Source organism: Piliocolobus tephrosceles, chromosome 17 (assembly GCF_002776525.5).
Source record: "Piliocolobus tephrosceles isolate RC106 chromosome 17, ASM277652v3, whole genome shotgun sequence".
In the NCBI taxonomy this organism is placed as follows: Eukaryota; Metazoa; Chordata; class Mammalia; order Primates; family Cercopithecidae; genus Piliocolobus; species Piliocolobus tephrosceles.
In genome coordinates, this window is record NC_045450.1 from 52,093,884 (window position 1) to 52,111,095 (window position 17,212).

A 17,212-nucleotide genomic window follows, 5' to 3' on the forward strand; every position below is an offset into this window, starting at 1 on the left:
CAGGGGTCACCCACTTGAGCTTTGCTCAGGCTGAGTGGGGGTGGTGCCAGCCCAGTGGCCTGTCATTCCAACAGGAGATTCAATCAGCATCGCAGGCCACAAGTGGCCAGTAAGTTCCTATGCCTCCTTCACAGTTCAGAAACCAGGTTCTGTCCTAGGAATCCATGTAGGCCCTGCTCTTTCATTTTACTGCATCCCTCAGTAGCTGAGCCTGCCCCCCTCCACCCTGGGCATGGTGGTAGTGGTTTTTGAGGACAACAACAACCAGAGGAGGCTGGGGCTTACTTCTTTAGTGTCTCTACTGAACTCTGCCAGTGACCCTGGCCCTTCTGTCACCACGTGCAGCCTCCTGATGGGAAAAGCTTCTTCATTTTCAGATTCTTTCTCCTGAGTCCATGACCTGCAGAAAGAGGGGTTGGTTAGTGAGCAGAGACTTCCATCAGGCCATTGGCCAGTTGGTCAGATCTGCCCTTTGGCTGGGAGTTAATGCTAGACAGCAGAGAAGAAGGGGCTCTTAAAGGATTTTGCCTAGGTCACTAGCCAATCCTGGGCCTGCTTCACTCCCTCAACCCCAAGGAGAACAGGATCCTCTAGGAGTGGGACTTCAGACAGGACTTCAAGAGGAATTTAAAGGACCAAATTCTAAACATAGAATCGTGATAAAGTTTCCTTACTTGTATGCTTCACATTGTGCAAGGGCTTCTGAGAGGGATGGAATGTGGTATTCCTCCACCTCCTGGCAGAAGAGGGGCCATTCCCTACAAATGACAAGGAGATGTCTGACTGGGCAGCTAGGGTGGGAGTGTGGGAGGGGGCATAAGCTCCTGGAGCTGCTGCCGCCAACAGTTCCCACGATGGAAATAAAATAACCTCCTCCCTGAAGGCTGCAAATCAGGTCTCCTTTGTTGCTAAGGAAGGGGTCAGCCTTCATGATTTCATCTTACTGTGTCCTTGCTTCACTTACTTAAATTCAGATGGTAAAAACAGTTTGCCAAGTCTCAGGAAGTTGAGAATGTGTCGGAACATCTGGCCATCCCCGTGGATGAGCAGGGTTTGTCCATATGTGATCCAGTACACTCTCTGAGGGTTGGACAGCAGTTCTGGATACTGGAGGGGGTTGGACACTAGACTCAGTCTCAGAGTCTCGGTCTTTGGAAGGGACAGGCCAATCTTCTTTCACTCCCCTTTCCCAACTACACTAGAGCAGAGGCTTTGAGATTTCCATCTCCCTGTTTTGTCAGTCACAGGGAACCATGGTAGGGAGCAGAGCATCCAGGGAGAAGCACATCATCCCTGCTTCAACTTTTCATGGCCCCTAGACCACCCTCTCAAGGCATTTGGAAGCCCACCGTGCCTCCTTCTCAGTCCAGGCCCCTCAGAGCTGGCCCCCTCCGTACCCAAACTCCAGAGGGCCTTCCCAGCAGGCTGCTCGGTTCACTTGCGCTCTGTTTGTTTTGTTTTGTTTTTTTTTGAGGCAGAGTCGCACTCCATCACCCAGGTTGGAGTGCAGTGGGGCAATCTCGGCTCACTGCAACTTCCACCACCTGGGTTCAAGTGATTCTGGTACCTCAGCCTCCCAAGTAGCTGGGATTACAGGCATGTGCCACCACACCCGGCTAATTTTTGTATTTTTAGTACAGATGGGGTTTCACCATGTTGGTCAGGCTGGTCTTGAACTCCTGACCTCGTGATCTGCCCACCTCAGCCTCCCAAAGTGCTGGGATTACAGGCATGAGCTACGGCGCCTTCCGGGAAAGCCTTTGTTCTAAGCAAGTGCTGGAAGCTGTGTGAGGGCCGGGTGATGGCCCCCAGAGCCGCTCAGGTGGTGATGCCAGATGGGGAGCAGGGCAGCCAAGGCTGGCAGTACCTTCAGCAGTGTCTGCAGGGTGGTTGCATACCAGTGGCTTCCAACATACACTTTGATGATCTGTTGTGGGGAATACACCGTGATCTCTGCTGTCCACTCATCTATGGGAATCAAGGAGATAGAACACATAATCATATGGCCAGAAGGGAAAGCAGGTAGGGCCCTTTGGTCAGTAGTGTATTTCATGTTAAGTCTCAATATCTTTCCTCAGTCATATTGTGTTGCCTACTCTGAGAAGCAGCAGAAATCCCTGACATAAACCTTGCTTGCTGCAAGGTTTCCTGGGTGGTGAGGTGGGAAAGGGCACTGCCTCTCTTCACCTGACCCTCCTCCCTCAGGAAAGCTGGGTTGATGACCCTGTCCACCTATAATGCCAACTGCCTCCGGTTTCTGGCTGGGTGTGTCCTGGGTGTGTAGCTTTTCATGTGGCCACTCAGACTGAAGCTAGGGATCTCCCTCTGCGTGTTTGTGTTTGTGGTTTGGCAAATGTCATGGAGCCTACTCCCATCAAATCCCTGTCACTTTTATGAGACTAAGCCTCTAGGCATGTCTGGAGAATGGGGGCTGTATGCTGGGAAGATGAACCCATGACCCTTTTCCTGGAGCTGACTATATGTAGGCCTTGTTCTGATGTTTGGGAAGCAGTTTCTAATAAGCTCTGTAATGAATGAAGGGTATATAACTAGATTATACAACCAAGAGATAAGATGTATAGAACTAGACTGTGAACTCTAGGAAGAGAGACTGTCTATGTTGCTTACTTCTGTACCACCAATGTCTACTGCTGTCCTGGTATATGGCCAGTACTCAATAAATGTTGAATGGTGCTAAATGATAGTAATACAGCTTAAACTTTGCCCCCCCAGATTTTTGGTAATAAGAAGTTATAAGCAGCTGGTGAAAACAACAGTAGCTCTGGACTCAGTCAAATCCCAGCTTGACCACTGTGTAACCTGAGCAAGTTTTCTTCTCTGAACCTATTTTTCAGCTATTAAATGGACCCAGGGACAGCTCTGTTTAACATCGAGGAGGCTCCTCCCTGCATGGCTACGAGAAGCACAGCATGTCAACTCCCAGGGTCAAGGCAGGCCTGCCCTGGGGGTCCCGCATGGCTGCAGACTGGGTAACAGCCCTGTCTGCTGCTGGAGATGAATTGTGGGCTTGGAGGTGAGGACAGAGCACTTCACATTAAAGTTTCCCTTTCGTAAAAATCCAAAATATGGGCCTGGCTTTCCCCTCCTCCTCCATCTACAGTTCCTCATCCTGGCCACCTCATCTATTCCCTCCAATCCCCCAGATACTCCCCTGATGCTAAATTCAAACCTAGAAGCTTTCTCACTTACTGAGCACATCCATGGGTGCCAAAGTCCTCGGCTCCAGATGAGTCTTCAAAGCCACTTTCATTGGCTCGTAGGTGATGTCCCTTTTGTCCAGGAAGGCACAGAGCTCGTATACCTCAGAAATGGTCTCTGTCAGGGGCAGCCGGCAAGTCCCCAGCCAGTTCCTACCCAGAGGAAAGGCCTGTTATGAAGAACATCAGCATTGCACCCCAATAGAGTTGAGCCTGTAAACTTTCCATGCCTAGGATGCCTTGCCACAACACTGGCTCAAACCAGGCATTATTAACATCGTTTCCTTGTTTTTTTTTTTTTTTAGACAGAGTCTCACTCTGTCGCCAGGCTGAAGTTCAGTGGCGCGATCTCAGCTCACTGCAACCTTCGCCTCCCTGGTTCAAGCGATTCTCCTGCCTCAGCCTCCAAAGTAGCTGGGACTACAGGCACCCTCCACCACGTCCAGCTAATGTTTTTTTTGTGTGTGTATTTTTAATAGAGACGGGGTTTCTTTTTTTTCTTTCTTTTTTTTTTTTTTTTGAGACGGAGTCTCACTGTCACGCAGGCTGGAGTGCAGTGGCGTGATCTCGGCTCACTGCAAGCTCCGTCTCCCAGGTTCATGCCATTCTCCTGCCTCAGCCTCCTGAGTAGCTGGGACTACAGGTGCCCGCCACCACGCCCGGCTAATTTTTTGTATTTTTAGTAAGGACAGGGTTTTACCATGTTGGCCAGGATGGTCTCAATCTCTTGACCTCATTATCTGCCTGCCTTGGCCTCCCAAAGTGCTGGGATTACAGGTGTGAGCCACTGCGCCCAGCCCATTTCCTTATTTTAACTGGAAATCTGTCTAACCTTGTAGGAGAGTAAGCCTGGACAACAGGTCACATTTTTGGAACTGAGCTTGACTTATTTCAGCAAAGCCCTCTAAATGGACTAATTTCATGTCTCCAGGCCCTGTTTCAGGTTCCAGGGCCAGCTGAGGGCCCAGCCACTCCCTTCTTGCCCCATACACATTTGCCTAAGACATCTCAGTCACTGTGCCACAGCCTGCCACAGTCTTGGAAAAAGACTGGGGTCTGAACATCAACCCCTTTCTCCAAACCCTGCCTTCCAAGGCACCTGTCTTTGCCCTCTGTGACATCAGGGTGGACATCTCTGAAAGAAATGAACTTTATGGGCCAAAAGAGCCCAAAACAACAATATTGGGAAAAGACAGCATTCAGGGTCAGCTGACCCTCTCACAGGGGCTCCAGAAAACCCACTTCTACCTTCAATTTTGGTACCAGACTATTTTGTGACCCTCAGAGAGTTGCTCTGTTGTTCTGCACCTCAGTTTGCCCTTCTACAAAACAGGGTTGGATTCCTTGCCCCTGCACTGAAGACATCCTGAGCTCATCCCACAAGGCAAGGGCTGGGGATCAGCACCTCTGGGAAGCCTGGCCTGGCCTGCCCTGCCCTGCTTCTAAGGGGGGCTCACCCCTGGCTGTGGCCATTCTGTGTGTCCATTGAGCCTCCCAAGAGTGGCAGAGGACCTTTGTAGAGGGGTCTGCACAGGGAGGTACCCAGCTCCCTGAGGGGGTGACTGTGGCCTGGTCACCTCAGACCTAGCACAGGGCTAGAACCAGGGAAATGGACTGCAGAGGACAGAAAGAGGAAATGGTCTGAAGCCTTTGAACCTTAGCAACCCTCGTACCTTGGCACCAGCCCTCTCCTTTGAGGCCCTAACCTGGTGGTAGTTTGGCGGTGCTGGTGATGGGAATGGCTAAAATGATGGGCTGGCCCCAAGGACACACTTCCCCTCTGGCTAGTGGGAAAGGCCCCAGTTCATTCCGAGAGGGAAGGGCAGAGCCAAGCGTGATGGGACTCAGCGTGCCCTAAGGAGGGCCTCACTTGACGTGCTGAAAGAGGACGCCGTTCCCTGTGATGTACAGTCGGCTTCCGTCTAGCGTGCTCTCGATGCGAAGCTGGCCCAGCGCAGAGTCCGGGTACTTGACCAGCAGACCCAGGGCCATCGTGTAGAGCGGCTTCATGGTCTCCAGGCTGACTGTGCGGGCCCCCTTCCCGGGACTCAGGGGAGGACAGGTGGTTCGGGAACAGCCACCTGTGTCAGGGAAAAGGGTGTATAGAACTAGACTGTGAATTCTAGGAAGACATGGTCTTCCTAGACCCCCATGGTCATAGCTGGATTGGAGGCTTTGGGACTCGGTTCCTACTGCTGCCTCCATTATACCGAGGAGGCTCAGAGGGAGGATATTTCCTTGCACAGTCCAAGTCGAGATCTTTTCAAAATTAGTGTAATTTTTTTGTATACTCAGGCTTAGAAATCATAACTATTTGTTGGAAGGTGAGTTGGGAGTGGGGGATTCATTTGCTGTATCACTAGCATCTGAATTTCCTAAGTTTCAGGAAAGCAGCCATCTGGCCCCGGCCTCTGCAGGAGTCTTCATTAGTCCCAAGCTCTACTGTAACCATCCAAGGGTAAGGAACGGCAACCATAGCCTGGAAACTCAATGTGTGTTACAGGCTTTCTGGATTCACAGCACCTATTGCTGGCTCTCCTGGGCAGAATTTCCCCCAGAGACATACCTTGTGGCATTATTTTCAGGGTGGGTATTTGGGTTGCTGGTTTATGGGTGGGACCTTTTCTCCTACAGTGGGCCCAGGGTACAGTCCAGAGAATACAGTTATCACAGCCTTCAGGACCCTGCTGCTGTGGCAACAATGTGCCAGTGGGTGCACTGCTGGGGGATGTTCGTGGATCATCTCCAATCCTCAGAGCAACCCTACAAGAGGGGGTAGTGCTATCATCATTTCATGTTGAAGAAGCTGCCCTGAGAGGCTAATGAAGTATCTTGCCCTAAACTGCAAAGCTAGGCAGGGGCAGGGCTAGGATTTGAGGTCATCTCTGTCCAGCACCAAGGTTACCACTGCTGTTTCCCTTATTGTGATGTTAAAGCCACCTTTTGTGTTTGAGGAGTGCTGCCAGCTTCCAGAGCCTGGATGTCAACACAATTCCTCCATCTTTGCATTGCCCTGTGGAGCAGGGACTACGCTACCATCTCACAATGATCTATGTTCTCTGACGAATAGAAGGCTTTGAGGGAAGGGGCTAAACTCACACTGCCTTAAGTGGATTCTAAGGCCCTGGGACAAGGTCCTGAGACCTGCTGCAGCATGCCACTCCCCACAAAGAGGGTGGGTTTCTTTTTTGAGAAGGAGTCTTGCTCTGTCACCCAGGCTTGAGTGCAGTGGCATGATCTCGGTTCACTGCAGCCTCCTCCTCCCAGGTTCAAGCAATTCTCCTGCCTCAGCCTTCCAAGTAGCTGGGATTACAGGGACACACCACCATGCCTGGTAATTTTTGTACTGTAGTAGAGATGGATTTTCACCATGTTGGCCTGGCTGGTCTCGAACTCCCGACCTCAAGTGATCCGCTTGCCTTGGCCTCTCAAAGTGCTGGGATTACAGGCATGAGCCACCAGCGCCTGGTCAAGAGGATGGGTTTCTATTTGTCTGGGAGAAGGCTGGGAAATCTATGCCTGAAGATAAGGAAAGGCTTGATTGCCATGGGATAAATGTCTGGTGATGCCCAGACCAAACTTCCCATTCGCAGTGCAGTTCTACACATTCTCAGGATGGCGGCTAAAGCCATGCTGGCTGGTGCCCTATAACATGCACAGTAGCTTCCATGGAGGGGAGTTGGGAAATGGAATGATGAACGGCCTTGAGGAAACCATGAGGAGAAGAACAAGCTGGAATGAGGTAGGGCTGGGAGCACGAAGGCCTGGGCTGGACAGGGGTCTGCAAGTGTCAGGAATAGGCAGAAACAGGCACAGCAGCTGGGGGTTTCCAGGTGACGTGATGAGGGAATTTGGGGGCAGTTGAGATGCGTGAAGCACTGAGCATTTCCCATACCTCCATCCATACCTGGAAGAGGAAGGATGGGAGTGACTGGTGGGTGCTCCTAGTCCCCACCACTTTCACAAGCAGGGCAGACCTCCCCTACCCCTGAGAAGCCTGCTCTCAGGTCCGAGACATTCCAGCCTGGCTCCCCACCCAGGCTGGGCTCCTTCTGATCCAGGCTGGGCTGGGCTTCCTATACCCCTGGCTGGTTGCCCACTCCCTACCCTCAGTGGGAAGGCTGAGCCGGCAGAGCAACATGCAGGATTTCAGGCTGTGAATCCTCTTCTTGGATTCAGAGTCAGCCAGAAGACCCACTTCTCTCACTAACTCCCAAAGCCCGAAGTGGTTGTGGAAGGGGAGATTGTTCTTGGCTTTTCCAGGTCAAACCAAGACTATCAAGGGGAGGCCAAAGTTTCCTGGCGACATACCCATGTTCATCCGGTACCACCTTATGGCTTCAGTGAGTGCAGGGATTTCCAGAATTTCCACTTCTGCTTCTAATACATCAATGTTGGAGAAATTATCCGGTAGTAAAATCTTCTGTGAGCGAAGAAAATTCACTTGAAAAACAAAGGGGAACACAGTGAGTTAATGAGGCTATTTCTGGTTTAACTGTATGTAGGTCCTGGTTTTGGCAGGTTTCTGGTGCTGTAACTTATCCTAGGTTCTCCTTGTTCTGAAACAACTTCTCAACATACCTGATTAGATTAGCTTTGAGTGTGTGGTTTTCAAGGTGAAAGACCCCACATTACTTTGTTTTCCTGTGTCTGAGGCCATGGGTGTGGCCTCCCGTGGCTTGGCCTGGGGCTCCCAAGCCAGGCCCTCCTGGTGGGCACACTGGCCCTGAGACTTACCCTGTGAGTCTTGACCCAAGAGCAGGTCATTCCAAAAGAGGGAGTTGTCTTGCTGCTTAGAGAGGAGGGGCCCGGCCGAGCCTGGGCTGGTGGTTGGCACTTGCAGTTTGTCCCTGCCTGGACTGCAGTATGGGAGGCAGAGATGGAGCCAACGCTAATGTCCTGTGTGAATCAACTTGGAGATACAGAAGCACATCACAGACAACTTTCTAGGTGACTATGAATACGAATGACTGGGGTTCAAGACATTTGGGCTCCTAGTGTAACTTGAATGTTTACTGCCCTATCTATCTAGATAGCAGTAGCATCTTGGGGTCAAAGAGGTCATTCAGTTCTCATCCCAAACAGAGCTCATCCTGGGGCAGCAGGGGGAGAGAGGCTCTCTGTCAAAGGTGGAAAATCTCATCCTTCCTTAGGCCACTACCTCAAGTGGACAATTCTGCTATGACTCTGGGGGAACCTGTCACTATCCACCCTCCTTCCCTTTTATTCTGAGTTTGCTGATATTAAGAGCAGGTAGCACCATCCTTTGAAATAATCTGGATTCCTCATTTTATGGTGAGAGGAACTGAGGCCTGGAGGCCAGTTGGATACATAAGGGCAGAATAAGAAGAGGAGCTGACTGGCAACCAGCTGAGCTCCCTGCCCTTCACACCAACTCCTGTGGTCCCTGACACTTTCTAGTGCCTTTTTACAGCCAGGCCATCCCAAAACAAATAGGGAATGAAATAGCCCTGAGTCTAGCGAGATTCTAATGCTGGAATCTGCTTGCCTCCTGGAAGGCTCTGTCATGCTTCCACCACCTCTACCCAGGGAAGCTCCTGAGGCCCTGAGCTCCCAGCTGGGCCTCTGTGGGACATGTAATGGGGAGGGGTGAATGGGCCCTATCAGCCCACCCCCCGCCCCACCCCGGGACAGAGCAATCACCAATGAAGCGGAACTCGCTGCACTCGCACTCGATGAGGGCCACCGTCTCAGCCAGCCACAGCAGGTTGTCTTCAGTCACTAGGCTGGGATACTTGGCCACCAGGTCTAGGGGCAGGAAGCAGTAGTGCACCTCCTCTTCTGTGTCTAACAGGGGTGTGTCCATGAGCCCCAGAGGTGCCTTATCATGTAGGCCTGGAAGAAAACATGTAGGCAGTGTCGCCACCTCCCAGAAGCCAGGGGATCTGATTCCAGCAGGGCTTTCACTGACCCAGGGGCCCCAGAGGATGCTAGAGAGACTACCCAGGAGATGGTCCTTGCCACTTGCCAGACACATCTTCCTTCTTTCTCTTTTCAGTTGTAGCCCTAAGGTTTAGAAGGCGTGTGGTAGGAAGTGGGGCATGGAAGTCTATTTTTTTTTTTCTTTTCTTTTTTGAGATGGAGTCTCACTCTGTTGCCCAGGCTGGAGTACAGTGGCGCCATCTCGGCTCACTGCAACCTCTGTCTCTCACATTCAACTGGTTCTCCTGCTTCAGCCTCCCAAGTAGCTGGGACTACAGGCATGTGCCACCACACACAGATAATTTTTGTATTTTTAGTACAGACGAGGTTTCACCATGTTGTCAGGCTGGTCTCGAACTCCTGACCTCACGTGATCCGTCTGCCTTGGCCTCCCAAAGTGCTGGGTTACAGGCATGAGCCACCGTGCCCAGCTGGAAATCTATTTTTTTTTCTATAAACAGTGAAGGGCAGTGGGACATGTGACATTTCGACTTATGTACCCAAAGTAATTAAATTCATTTACCCATTTGATACTTTCTAACTGATCAGACCAAACACAGTGATCCACAGACAAAATAGATGCTTTTGACACTCCTGGAAGCTAAAATCCATTAATAATCATAAATGCTTTGTATTCATGTCTCAGATAGGCTGAACCATGCTGCCAGGCACCTATCAGACAATGATCATTTGGGGACATTCTGTGTGTGATGATTGGAGGAAACTCGAAAGAATGGTGGCATTCCCTGATGAATAGGAGGGAGTGGAATGAAGCCTTGCCTTGCCTACATGAAGCCAGAATGCAGAGGAGTGAGTGTGAAGGAGGATGTTGGTTCCAGCAGGCAAGGAGCCATGGAGAGGGCCTGTGGCAGGGCAGAAGATCAAAGGAGATGACAGAGACTGCCCCAGAAATCAGGCACTCTCTGCTCTCTGGATGGAAGCCATTTCTGTTAGGGTATGGAGAGGGAAAGTTGGTGTGGGCTTTAGGGAGGGCCAGTCTATCCCAATTTACCTGTGAAGGCTGGGCTTTTGATTGGAAATTCTGAGGGTTTGCTAATACACTTCCATGTACGCCAGTAGTTCAGAGATGCTCTCTCAGCAACAGGTATGTCTGCAGGCCGCACGCGTAGATGGTGTTTCCCTTCCTTCAGATTATCTAGAGTCTGTTAGATAAAGAAGAGTACTATCTTGAGAATAACTATCTGCCAATTCTAGTGTGACGATCAGGAAAAACAGTATGTGACTTACTTTGTTTTTTTTCTTTTTTTCTTTTTTTTTGAGACAGTGTCGTTTTGTTGCCCAGGCTGAAGTGCAGTTGTGTGATCTCAGCTCACTGCAGCCTCTACCTCCTGGGTTCAAGCGATTCTCCTGCCTCAGCCTCTCGAGTAGCTGGGATTACAGGCACCTGCCACCACGCCCGGCTAATTTTTGTGTGTGTGTGTGTTTTTAGTAGAGACGGAGTTTCACCATGTTGGCCAGGCTGGTCTTGAACTCCTGATCTCAGGTGATCCATCTGCCTCGGCCTCCCAAAGTGTTGAGATTACAGGCATGAACCACCGCACCCAGTGACTTACTTTAACTGTTTTGAAATAAATTAGGCAATCACAAAAAAAAAAAAAAGTAAAAATGTAGGGCTATAGGGTGACATGCTGATATTCAAAGTCCCAATGATTATTTCTCTTCTGATTTTTAAAACAAGTTTTATTATACTTTTATGTTGAGTAATAGTAATTTATCTTGCATAATCTAAAGAGTAATTTCTATTTAATCATTAAAAACTTGTTATTTTCTGCTATCATTTTCCTTCAAGTGCTCAAAACCACTTTTGACCTGTTATAATTGTGATTTGCTATTGTTTGTGTTCATCCTAACCCTGGGTAGTGATCTAAGTGGTGAGATTGAGGTATAATAAACATGTCTTATATTGCCACAGGGCTCCACATTTTTCAATGCACTTTGACACATGTTTGCTCATTTACCATGACATGACTCTGTGAGACAGATGTGGTTGGTGAGTGTCTTACTGATGAGGCAGCTGAGGTCAAAGGCTTTGCAGCCTGCACAAGCAGTCTTCCAAGTCCAGAGCTTGTCAGCTTGAAGGATCAAGCGACCAGGGGTGGGCTGAAGCTGGAGTGGAGCACCCCAACTAGGCAAGCCTGAAGCCCAGGGCGGTCTTTGTGCCGCCCCTTGCCCAGGGACCCATTCTCCCTCAAAAGTCCTGCGGGGGGGCAGATTATCATAACATCAGCCTTTTTTTTTTTCTGCCTTTACTCTAGAAGAAGATACATAGTATTTTCCCAATAAATTTCTGGATATAGCAGGGCAAGTGGTAATTTAAAGGCACCAGGTCCTCATAATGGACAGATGCCCCAGATTCAGTCTGAAACTAACAAAAGTATCTGCCTCTAAATGCTATGTCAGTGAAGCCCTTGTGAAGTTGCTCTCAAAAATCCTGAGCATTGAGACTAGCCCTCTGGTGGCCAAGCTATAAACTGTGCCCGCATAATCACTTAAGGTCGATGCAAAAGATAGCGGGCCAGAGTGGGAGAATCTTTCCCACTTTGGATGGTTGGAGGGTTTGCCAAAGCACTGGGCAATGGTGGGATCATGGGGAGTGCTTTCCTGTGGCAGTGAACAACGGGGGAGACAGTGTGTGCGTAGAACGCTGGAAAACAGTCTGTCATTCATTTGAGAAATACTCATTGTGCATCACCAGGGCCACAGTCAGCCACTGTGCCTGCCCTCAAGAAGCTCTCAGCTTGGGAGAGAAGAAAGACATGAAAAACCACAATTTACGTATACTGAGATTAGAGCTAGTGTCAGTTACGAAGTTTCTGGACCCCCAGGAACCCTGGGATTTCTTTCCACAGCATTAGAAGGGAGCATTAGAGTCTCCCTCTGTCACCCAGGCTGGAGTGCAGTGGTGCAATCTAGGTTCACTGCAACCTCCGCCTCCTGGGTTCAAGTGATTCTCCTGCCTCAGCCTCCCGAGTACCTGGGATTACAAGGCGCCTGCCACCATGCCCGGCTAATTTTTGGATTTCTAGTAGAGACAGGGTTTCACCATGTTGGCCAGGCTGGTCTCGAACTCCTGGCCTCAAATGATCCACCAGCCTTGGCTGGTGCTGGGATTATAGGTGTGAGCCACTGCGCCCAGCCTGCCTCTCCATTTTCTTTCCTTTCCCCTAGTCCTGGTCCCCTAGCCCCCAGGTCCTCTCCACACAGTGATCTTGCAAACATATGAGGTGAGTCCAAATCACTCCTCATCTTAAAAAACTTTAGTGCTGGCCGGGCGCGGTGGCTCACGCCTGTAATCCCAGCACTTTGGGAGGCCAAGACGGGCAGATCACGAGGTCAGGAGATCGAGACCATCCTGGCTAACACTGTGAAACCCCGTCTCTACTAAAAAATACAAAAAACTAGCCGGGCGAGGTGGCGGGCGCCTGTAGTCCCAGCTACTCGGGAGGCTGAGGCAGGAGAATGGCATAAACCCAGGAGGCGGAGCTTGCAATGAGCTGAGATGTGGCCACTGCACTCCAGCCCGGGCGGCAGAGACTCCGTCTCAAAAAAAAAAAAAAAACTTTAGTGCTTCCTGTTGCTATGGGATAAATCCAGATTCTCCTTTGCATTGCACATAATGTCCTTCACAATCAATGGAGGGAGTAGGGTATACATGAAAAGAACAAGGGCTTTGAACTCAGCATATCTGGGGTAAATCCTGACTCTGTCACTTAAGAGCTAACATTTACTAACCATGGACTTTTTTTTTTTTTTTTTTTTTTTGAGACGGAGTCTCGCTCTGTCGCCCGGGCTGGAGTGCAGTGGTCGGATCTCAACTCACTGCAAGCTCCGCCTCCCGGGTTTTTACACCATTCTCCTGCCTCAGCCTCCGGAGTAGCTAGGACTACAGGCGCCCGCCACCTCGCCCGGCTAGTTTTTTGTATTTTTTAGTAGAGACGGGGTTTCACTGTGTTAGCCAGGATGGTCTCGATCTCCTGACCTCGTGATCCGCCCGTCTCAGCCTCCCAAAGTGCTGGGATTACAGGCTTGAGCCACCGCGCCCGGCCAACCATGGACTTTTAAACTGAATCCTTCCAATCTTTCCCTGACAACAAAGTAGGCTCTGGTATCATCACTCCCTTTGAGCACATGGGAAACTAGGTCCAGGAAGAGGTAGGGGACTAAGTGCACTAAGTAAGTGGAGATGCTAGGAACGAAACCCAGGACTCTGGAGCCCAAGCCCTTAGCAACTGTTTTCTTTTTATTGATATGTAATAGTTGTTCATATTTTTGGGGTACATGTGATATTTTGATACATGGATACAATGTATAATGATTAATTTAGGGTAATGAAGATAACCATCACGTCATTTTTTTTTTTTTTTTTGAGACACAGTCTCACTCTGTCACCTAGGCTGGAGTGCAGTGGCATGATCACAGTTCACTGCAGCCTCGACATACTGGGCTCAACTGATCCTCCCACCTTACCCTCCTGAGTAGCTGGGACCACAGGTGCACATCACGACACCCTACTATTCTTTTTTTTTTTTTTTTTTGAGACAAGGTCTCACTCTGTTGCCCAGGTTGGAGTGCAGTGGCACAATCTTGGCTCACTGCAACCTCCGCCTCCCAGGCTCAGGTGATCCTCCCACCTCAGCCTCTGGAATAGCTGGGACCACAGGCGTGCACCACCACACCTGGCTAATTTTTTTGTATTTTTAGTAGAGGTAGGGTTTCACCACATTGCCCTGGCTGGTCTCAAACTCCTGGACTCAAGTGATCTGCCTACCTCAGCCTCCTAAAGTACTGGGATTGCAGGCATGATCCACCACGCCCGGCCCACAGCCAGCTAATTTTTAAGTGTTTTGGTAAAGACAGGGCTTTGCCATGTTGTCCAGGCTGGTCTTAAACTCCTGGGCTCAAGCGATCCTCCCACATTGGCCTCCTGCGATTACAGGCATGAACCACTGGGACAGACCCATCACCTCAAACATTTATCTTTTCTTTGTAATGGAAACATTCCAATGATTTTCTTCTAGCTAGTTTGAAATATACAATATATTATTGTCAACTATAGTATTCCTAGCATACTACCAAATACAAGAGCTTATTCCTTTTATTTGACTGTATTGTTGTACCCATTATTCAAATTCTTTTCATCCCCTTCCCTCCTCCTACTTCTCCCAGCCTCTGCTGCCTTCCACTTGTCATGTAACTTCTCCAAGCTTCAGGTTCCTCACAGGCAAAGTAGAGGCAGTAAAATCTGGAAGGTGTTATAAGGGTTAAATGAAACAGTATGTTAATTTCCTTCCTCTTGGAGGTCATATCCTAAATTTCCTTCCTCCCTCCCTCCCTTCCTTCTTTCCTTCTTTTCTTTTCTTTTTTTTTTTTTTTTATAGGGCCTTGCTGTGTCACCCACACTGGAGTGCAGTGGTACAATCATCACGGCTCATTGCAGCCTTGACCTCTTGGGCTTAAACAATCCTCCTGCCTCAACCTCCCAAGTAGCTGGATCACAGCTGTGTGCCGCAACACTCCACTAACTTTTTGATTTTTTGTAGAGATGAGGTCTTGCTATGTGGCCCAGGCTGGTCTCAAACTCGTTAGCTCAAGTGATCCTCCCACCTCGGCCTCCCAAAGTGTTGGGATTACAGGCATCAGCCACTGCGCCCAGCCTAAATTACCTTTCCAGCCTCATCTCCCATCATTCTTTATGTTTACACCCCATCATCAGTGACACTAAACTCCACAAAACTCCAAAAACACATCACATTCTTTGACACCTCCCTAGCTTTGTGTACGCTGTTCCATCTGCCCAGAATACTCCTCCCCATTCTGTTCCTGAAGAGGCTGGAACCTCTCCGAACCAGAATGGGTCATCCTCCCACTTTGTTCCCATAGACACCCAACACTTTCACTTCTCTCTGCAGGCCTCTGGCTCAGTTTCAGGACAGTTCTTCCCCCTATACCAAGCTTCCTGGGGAGAGGCTGGTTTGATGCATCCCCATTTTGCATTCTAGAACCTAGCATGCATATGAAAGAATGCATGAAAATGGAGGGCTAGCCAGGTGCGGTGGCTCACACCTGTAATCCCAGCACTTTGGGAGGCTGAGCTGGGCAGATCACTTGAGGTCAGGAGTTTGAGACAAGCCTGGCCAACATGGTGAAACCCTGTCTCTACTAAATATACAAAAAATTAGCCAGGCTTGGTGGTGCATGCCTGTAGTCCCAGCTACTCTAGAGCCTGAGGCAATCATTTGAACCCGGGAGGCAGAGGTTGCAGTGAGCTGAGATCACGCCACTGCACTCAAGCCTGGGAGACAGAGCGAGACTCCAGCTCAAAATAAATAAATAAATAAATAAATAAATAAATAAATAAATAAATAAAAGAAATAAAAGAAAAAGGAAGGGCTGGAGGGCGATTTTCTGCAAAGAAAAGCAAAAAGAGACATGGGAGATCTCCAAAGGGACGAACAGAGAAGTAGACTGCATTCATAAAACTGAGAAAGATGGAAAGATGTTGAGTATCCAAAACCACAGGAAAAACCAGCACAAGATTTCAATGGGCAGAGCCTATGGAGTTCAGAGGACAATGAAGACAGGGATTTCACCTTGGAATCTGGAGGCCAGAGGGAAGACCTAAGCGGGAGAGGGACAGGGATGAAGGAGAGGGAGAGAGGGTGGCAAGAAGAAAGAGTTCAGCTTAGGTCTGATTTGTGATGGACAGAAAGACAGTAGGTGAAGTAGCAAGAAAAGAGTGAAACTAGGGAGAGTCAGCTAGGGGAGCCTAGCACTCTAAGCCCATGCTCAGTGGACTGCATCACAGGAACCTCAACCTGCCACTTACTTCACCTACAGATTCAAACCCCAAGATTCTGTCTCACTGGAGAAAATAATAGTGCCCTTGAACAACTCTAAATTGGCCGCATGGGAGGAGGCCTGTGGTGGGGAGAGGAGGATATAAATCCCTGCCCAGGACAACACTCCTATTTGGAGGTGTTTGGTACTGGATGTGTCCTCTGGAATGGGTCAGTAATGATAGTCTAGCTAGTTTGAGAGGAGATGTGCTAGTTGAGGAGAGAATGATCTATTTTGCAGAAACGAAATCTCCATTTCCTGCTATTTTCAAGCATGTAAAGTGCTAGCAGCACCATTTCCCCCAAGAAAAGTATGCCTGAGAAACCTTAAAAGAGAGAAAAACTGGCCAGGCACGGTGACTCACACCTGTAATCCCAGCACTTTGGGAGGCCGAGGCGGGTGGATCACGAGATCAGGAGACTGAGATCATCCTGGCTAACATGGTGAAACCCCGTCTCTACTAAAAATACAAAAAAATTAGCTGGGTGTGGTGGCGGGCGCCTGTAGTCACAACTACTCGGGAGGCTGAGGCAGGAGAATGGCATGAACCCGGGAGGTGGAGCTTGCATGAGCTGAGATTGCGCCACTGCACTCCAGCCTGGGTGACAGAGCGAGACTCGGTCTCAAAAAAAAAAAAAAAAAAGAGAAACTAAGACAAACAAGTCCACAAAGATTGCCATCCTTGCCAGTCAGGTTATGCTGCATGCCAGGCGCAGGCATCGGCCTTGACCTAGGTTCAGGAGCCTCAACAAGGCTGTTTTCCAAACTCTGTCAACCAATACTTGCTCTGACTTCTAGAAATACAAGTCCTCTACTCACGGAGAGCCATTCGGGTGCTATAAGAAATCACAGAAGCCATTCTCCAGCCCCTCACTTACTTATTTTTGGTCTGCCAGTTTCCCCTAATAGATATAATCTCCCCAAGACCTCAGGACCTTGGCTGTTTTGTCCTCTGAGGTATTTGCAGCACCTAGAACAAGGCCTGTGAGGTCTCAATACCTTTTTGTTCAATGAATGGCTAAATGAATGAAGAACATTCCAGAGAGCCTGGGCTTCCAGCTGCCCTCTAGTTTTGCTGACTGAAGTTGCCACAGAGTGTGTGGCTGATCTGCTACAGGCTGACTTCAAGTCCACTTTCATCTGCCTGAATACAACTTCTAGGAATTTTACTTTTCACATGTTATGAGCTGGAA

At 49.4% G+C, this 17,212-nt stretch overlaps 1 protein-coding gene across 1 annotated transcript in view; it reads right to left on the reverse strand.

The window, feature by feature from the left end:
• The window catches only part of KCTD19 (potassium channel tetramerization domain containing 19), a 38,125-nt gene that overhangs the window by 4,661 nt on the left and 16,252 nt on the right, over positions 1-17,212 (reverse strand). The window contains exons 3-11 of the mRNA XM_023210158.2: positions 10,174-10,324; positions 8,883-9,074; positions 7,530-7,661; positions 5,089-5,299; positions 3,211-3,371; positions 1,868-1,968; positions 965-1,107; positions 675-758; positions 286-400 (exon numbers count right to left, since the gene is read on the reverse strand). Of these exons, the coding sequence (XP_023065926.1) occupies positions 286-400; positions 675-758; positions 965-1,107; positions 1,868-1,968; positions 3,211-3,371; positions 5,089-5,299; positions 7,530-7,661; positions 8,883-9,074; positions 10,174-10,324 (1,290 nt within the window). The remainder of the gene's footprint in view (positions 1-285; positions 401-674; positions 759-964; positions 1,108-1,867; positions 1,969-3,210; positions 3,372-5,088; positions 5,300-7,529; positions 7,662-8,882; positions 9,075-10,173; positions 10,325-17,212) is intronic.